Source organism: Melozone crissalis, unplaced genomic scaffold, assembly GCF_028551555.1.
Source record: "Melozone crissalis strain CALT ecotype California unplaced genomic scaffold, PUWL_Pcris_2 ptg000002l_1, whole genome shotgun sequence".
In the NCBI taxonomy this organism is placed as follows: domain Eukaryota; kingdom Metazoa; phylum Chordata; class Aves; order Passeriformes; family Passerellidae; genus Melozone; species Melozone crissalis.
The window spans coordinates 23,858,382-23,865,151 of NW_026535780.1; the positions used below are offsets into that span (position 1 = coordinate 23,858,382).

The 6,770-nt window shown below is 49.8% G+C and overlaps 1 protein-coding gene across 1 annotated transcript; it reads left to right on the forward strand.

Annotated features, from left to right (window-relative positions):
- Positions 1 to 470: 470 nt before the first annotated feature.
- Positions 471 to 6,746, forward strand: CTHRC1 (collagen triple helix repeat containing 1). Its single transcript, XM_054276809.1, has 4 exons — positions 471 to 611; positions 3,617 to 3,838; positions 5,228 to 5,444; positions 6,595 to 6,746. Exons 1-4 carry the CDS (start codon positions 471 to 473, stop codon positions 6,735 to 6,737), a joined length of 723 nt encoding a protein of 240 aa, XP_054132784.1. The 3' UTR covers positions 6,738 to 6,746.
- The last annotated feature ends 24 nt before the right edge of the window (positions 6,747 to 6,770 follow it).

The following is a 6,770-nucleotide window of genomic DNA, read 5'->3' on the forward strand; positions in this document are numbered from 1 at the left end:
GCGGGAGCGCCGGGAGGAGAGCCGGGGGGAGAGCCGGGGGGAGAGCAGCGGAGAGAGCCGGGGAGAGAGCCGGGAGGGCTCCGGGAGCGCGGGGCATGGCCCAGCAGCGCTGCCGCCGCTCGGCTCGCTCGGCGCGGCTCGGCGCGGCTCGGCTCGGCTCGGCGCGGCTCGGCTCGGCGCGGCTCGGCTCGGCTTGGCGCGGCTCGGCTCGGCGCGGCCGGGGGCTCCGGCACGGCCCGGGGATGGCTCGGTGGGGCCGGCCCGAGGGGCGGGAGGCCCCGGCCCCGTGCCAATGGCTGAGGGGGGTGGCTCTGCCGGGCCGTCTCGCCCGGTTACAGGATGGAAATTCCCGGCCTCCCCGGGGAGGGGGCTCGGGCTGCGCGCTCTGAAAGGCTCATTTATCTCCGCGCTGCCGCCCGGAGCGGGGAGCCGCGCTGTGCCGCGCCGCCCCGCGCATCCCGCCCCGCACGATGCCCCGCGGCCCGGCCGCCGCCGCCGCCCCGCTGCTGCTGCTGCTGGCGCTGCTGCTGGCCGCGGCCCCGCCGCACGGCGGCTCCGAGAGCCCCCGGGGCAAGCAGAAGGCGCTCCGCCAGCGGGAGGTGGTGGACGTGGTGAGAGCGGCGGGCCGGGACCGGGAGCGGGGAGGGCGGGGGGCGGCTGGAGGAGCCACGCAGCCGCTTTGTTATTGCAAAGATACCAAAAAGGCGATAGATCAGAGGCTTTCGAAAAGCCTGGCGGCCGCTCCAGACAGGACAGCGCCGGTCCCGCGCCGCTGGGCATCTCTCGGTTCAGTTAATCGAGCCCTTGTTGTGCTGAATCAGGAAAATGCGGAGGAGGCGCTGCACGGGCTTTGACACAAACCGCGGGGGCTCGGCGGCCCGGTGCGTGTGTGTGTGTGTGTGTGTGTGTGTGTGTGAGCGCTGCCCCACCGGCCCCGGGCCGGGATGGCGGCTGGCGCCGGCCGAGCCCGCGCTCCCCGCCGTGCCCGGGGCCGGCGCTGCGCTCCCCGCACTGCAGGGGCAGCGCCGGAACCTCACAATCAAACGTCGGTAGTGAATGCTGCTTAGCTCCTTCCAACGTAAGCACTTAACTGCTGCTTAGCTCCTAAATGCTAGTGGATAAATAGTAATGAGAAAAACTATCTGCATGCTCTGAAACTGTCTGCATGCCCACCGAGCACACTTTCCATCGGAGTGGCATGAATGCATTATTTCCTTCAGCGGCAGGGACTGCACACCATTGTTTGAAATTCCACTGCTACTAGAAACCTGAATGCATTGGGACTATCCCATCTCAGGGATAGATGACAGGAGGGAAATTTTCCAGTCCTTGGAATGTAGAAAGCAGATGTGAAGGTATTTCTGTGAGTTGCTGCACTGCCGTTCCCCTTCTATAGAAAATCAGTGGTATGACCATTTCTTCCATGATCTCCAGAGAGATCCCCTAAAGGATGTGCTGGAAGCACCACTGCTAACAAAGCTCCTTCCCTTCCACACCACTTCATTGTCTTTTCACTTCTATTGTGGAAATTGAATTGCATGGAGAATAAGGAGTCTGTATGCATGGACGAGTTAACATTTTCTGAGCCGTGTTTCAGGATCCCTCAGCGCTTTGAAATTGCTCAGTGCTTTTTGGGTGCAGCAGAGTGAGCAGCAAAGTGTGGGTAAATCAATGGCAGCTGACTCATGCACAGCCCAGCTGTACAGATGCTTCAGCAGAAGCCCTGCCAGGGCAGAGTGGAGGCAGGACTGAGGGGGGATCCTGCCTTCAGTGGATGTTTAAAGTATGTTTTATACATTTCCAGCTTAAGAAAACATGAAAAAGACTTGACTTGGCAAGACACAATTTTAGTTGGAGTAGAGCCCAAAGCCCAGGTGATTCTTGTGCTCCCATTTATTTTTTGGGATGTGCAATGGCTGAGGTGCTCTCCCTGTCTGGCTGTGGGCGGCAGCTCCTGTGTGGGGACAGGCCAGCCCTTCCTGGTGTCTCTGGGGATGGGGGCAATAGGCCACAGCTTTGGCCTGACCCAGCTCTTGCTATTTCCACATGCAGGATTTCTGTGGTGAGGAACCACATGCGAAAGCCAGAGCCAGTCACTGTTACAAATGGAGTCCAGTGGGAAAGCAACAGCAAAACCAGATCACTGTTGCTGTGTGAAATAGAAATGTCCTTGCATTGTTCTCCTGGGTTGGTGCTTTGCCAACCAACCCTTTCTCAGCGAACTTTTCTGAAGCATGGTTTTCTTCGTGAAAATATTCCAATATTTCCACTGCCTTTAGCCAGCAGGGTTTTCTTTGGTGAAGGTAGTAAGGGAAAGCTAGCAACCATTAGTCACACCCTCATCTGGCTTCTTACTAGACCTCTCCATGCAGTCACTGATTTTACTTTTGGTGTGGCTCCAGCTAAGCCTGTGATGGCTCTGCTGGTTTTTGCACCAGAGCCTGTGAAAAGGCACAGCCTCAGTGAAGAAAATTCACCAATTTGACAAAGGAAAGAGGGCAGAGGCAGTTTACAGCTCACAGTTTAGTTTACAGCTCCTGCAGGGCAGACAGGGGCATGGCTGGCATGAGGGGGAATAGCTTCAGCACTGTTTCTTTTTGAAACAGACGGGCATTAGGTGGTTTAAACTAGATGAAGACAAATAAATATGAGAAAGTGGAAGAGCAGAATACAGCTATCTGTGAGGATTTGGGATGAAGACTGGAGGAAGCAGTCAGCACCAGATAGGACAGAGCACATGAAGTAAGAGCCCTGGCCAGCCCCTGCAGGTTCCTGCTCAGCATTCCCATGCCCAGTGCTCCTCCCACATCCCAGCCCTCAGGCTGCTGAGGGAGGGGGCTCTGGGCTTCACAAACCTACTCTCCAAGGTGGGCAGAAGGTGAGAAGGTGATGTGTGTTAACATGGAGTTTGGGAGGGCAACATTTGACCTTTCCTAATGCTGTGATGTTAGGAAGGATGTGAGTGTGCCCTCCTCCCATGTCTGCTTTCCCTCTGTTACAAGCAGGCTTCCTGAGTTCAGCTTTATTCCAGGATGCAGCTTCCCACATCCATATCACCACCATTTGTGTGCATATTGGAGTCTGAACTGTGGGGCTTGATTATCACCATGTGGTTGTCACCTCCTCACCAGAGGAGCAGTGACAGAAGAAAAGTGGCATTAACCTCTGCTCTCTATGAAATAGAAAATTTTCTTAGGAAAAAAAAAAACATACTGAACATGTATTAGCATAGACAGTTATACAAGTAATGGTGGGTTAGGAGAAAGTAACTATTAACATGTGACTTCCTTTTTTTGTTTCTGTTTTGACTCTGGTGAAGTTTTCCAACAGGTTTTAATTCTTGGACTAGATAATTTTTTAATGCTAAGATTTATGCATCTTTTCATTAAAAAAAGTTGCATCCTCTTTTACAGCAAATTCTGCTGACACTGCTTATCTTTGAAAATTTATTCTTCCTTTATTTTTTTTACTTCAGTGGAACCATTTTCTGGGAGATGCAGAAATAGCCCATTGTGGCACAGCAGGGGGGGTGTGCTTTGTTGTTATTCACTTGTGTTTGACTTGGTTAGCCTCGGAATTGAGGGGTGGGAGCAGCAAGATCTGTTCTCTCTTCCAGTATAATGGCATGTGCTTGCAAGGCCCCAGCGGCGTTCCCGGCCGGGATGGAAACCCGGGAGCCAACGGGATCCCTGGGACACCCGGGATCCCGGGAAGGGACGGGCTGAAGGGGGAGAAGGGCGAGTGCATGCGGGAGAGCATCGAGGAGTCCTGGACGCCCAACTTCAAGCAGTGCTCATGGAGTGCGCTGAACTACGGCATCGACCTGGGCAAGATCGCGGTAAGCGGCGCCGCACCGGGGCTGCACAGCTCCAGCCTCACATATTCCCTGCTTTCCTGCATGCAAGGGTGAGCTTCTCAAAGGCTTAGCTACTTTGGATTGCTCTCAGCTGTGTTCCAGCTCTGTGTCTCTTTCATTCCTGGAATAGGGTTTCGGAAGAATTTTGTGGCTGGTGTAAGAGTACGTTCAGTAGACCAGGTCTGTCACTGTAAGGCTGAAAGTCACAGTACCAAAAAAGTACCTCTAGCTTGCCCAAAACAGGGCAAGGTTTTCACCATTTCAATCCTAAGAAGGGATGAACATCTTTAATCTGTTATTTGTATCCGTCTTTATAACTTTTGCTTCATAGTGGTTACTCACTGAAACTCAGTTGCAGTTGCAGGATGCTTCTGCAAAGGATCAGCGTTGCTCAGGAGCAGAGTTGCCAGTGTCACCCAGACTGACACAAACACTCTGTCCTCACTGCAGCCCTGGGTGTAAAACTTTAGAAAAAATCCCTGCTCAATCCCAGCTATGAAGCAAAGCCCAGAGTGATTACAGCAGTTTAACTGCTGCGCTGTGGCTAGAGAGAGAATCAAATTTTTCAATAGACTTTTCTAACTTGCAGAACTGTCCCTAACTTTTTACTTATTTCTTTTATTTCCCCCCTTTTTATTCCTTTTTTCCTTTTTAGTTTTTTTTTCCCTTTTTTTGGTATTTTTTGTCTTTTTCTTTCTTTTTCTTTCTTTTTCTTTCTTTTTCTTTCTTTTTTTTTTTCTTTTTCTTTTTTTGTCTTTTTTTTTTTTTTTTTTTTTTTTTTTTTTTTCCCGGTGAAATCCAGCATGTTGAAGACAGGCTAACAACCACTTAAAAACCTGAAAGTGCTTATTTTTCAGTTGTGGAGCTTTTGCTGGGTATAAACTGCTCAGAAGTGTTGTGATAATCGTTAAGCCCAGGATTTCTGTTAGCAGAGACAGAAACTGTGCTGTCTTGTCGTGCAAGGACTTGGGGGTGGAACTAGATGATCTTCAGAGGTCCTTTCCAACCCTTATGACTGTGCGATCCTGTGGCTTGAGTGCAGCTTTCAGAGAGTTTTTATCCGTTTACATAAATCCCAGAAGGTGACTAGGCTAGCAATTTAACAGCAGGACTTATCTAAATAAAGTTAAGAATTTCCATAATCCATTTTTCCCTTACCATCTATGAGGTGCTGTTCTGATTTGCATCTTTGCGCCACAAGGGATTTCCCAGGCTGTAATTTTATTTTTTTTCCCAGAGGGGCCTAAAGAGAATAGCTAAAACATTTTGAAATAAATGTCTTCCTAAATCAGTGTCCTAAATATAAATATATAGGAAATAGATGGGCTCAACCCCAGGGGTTTGTGCCAGAGCACCTCTGTCTCCTGCCAGGAATGCACGTTCACCAAGATGCGCTCCAACAGCGCCCTGCGCGTGCTCTTCAGCGGCTCGCTGCGGCTCAAGTGCAGGAGCGCCTGCTGCCAGCGCTGGTACTTCACCTTCAACGGGGCAGAGTGTGCTGGCCCACTGCCCATCGAGGCCATAATATACTTGGATCAAGGAAGCCCAGAGCTGAACTCTACCATTAACATACACAGAACTTCCTCAGGTACGTATGCCGGGGGAGCAGAGATGGAGCAGGAGGCAGCAGCAGCAAACACAGAGAGTGGCCAACTCACACTTGTTCTCTTACTCTGCTGTCTCAGAGCTGGCTATTGATAAGTGATAGTATTGTAATTATTTATTAAGTGGTACTTTCTTGCTGTGGTACTTTTCGTGGTACTATATCCTGAGATTTAGAAATGGAAGAGATTTCTGTCCATACAGGTCTACTGATCTCTGCCACAACATGACTACAGAGACATTCTGTGCTGTATTAACCTATGGAGAAACAGCCTTACTGCCAAGTAGACGGTGTCATCTTGGCTTAAAATACTGGTATTTGCACATTATCTGTGCAAAAATGACACTTTCCTCCTGCAATTTCTACTCTGATTTCAGGAGGGGTGCAAAAGTACCTCCAAAGTGGGGAGCAATCTGGGAGCAATTATTCTCTTGCTTAGCAGAGGCAAATTAGTGAATTCATTTAACATAAAAGGATGTGATACTAAGAAAAAGAAACATAATGTCTGTGTCCTTTCTTCATTTTTCTCCCTGTACTGCATGACTGCATGAAATCTAAGGTCTAGAGCTGTTATAGGATTTTTTCAGCATAGGGGTAGAGCTGACTTGTCTTCATTACCCCACCTCCATCTGGTGGTGCTAGTGGGGCATCAGGAGTGCAACTCCATGCAGAAGCAGTGACTGACATGTGGAAAAGCTTACAGGGTGGCAATCACCTTTACAGAGCTGAGCTGTAAACCAGGCATGGCTGTACCCATTGAAGGTACACACCTTCATACCATGGAAGGGTATGAAGCCATATTCCAGCTCCCAGTGTGTAAATTTGGGTATTTAAGGCAGCAGTTATACCTCCCATTTTGCCATCCTGTGGATGGTGATCTGCTTCAGGTACTGCAGTGAGTGTAAAAGAGCAGCACAGACAGAGGCACTGCATGCCTTTTAACTGATGTTGCCACATCTCTACATAAGAGTTTTTATTGCCGAAATTGTTTTAAAATTCTAAAACCTTTTCACCTTTAACTAAATAGCACAAGCTTGCAACAAGTTGCTGTTTTTAAGCACTTGAGTCCACCTTCAGTTGAGAAACACAAAGGGATTGTGTCTGCTGAGGTAACCTGACTTTTGTCTTTAACCAGTGGAAGGTCTGTGTGAAGGGATCAACGCTGGCTTGGTGGATATTGCCATCTGGGTGGGGACGTGCTCAGATTATCCACGGGGAGATGCTTCTACTGGATGGAATTCAGTCTCCCGAATCATCATTGAAGAACTGCCAAAATAACTTCCCTCTCTTTTTATAATACCTTTTTTTTTT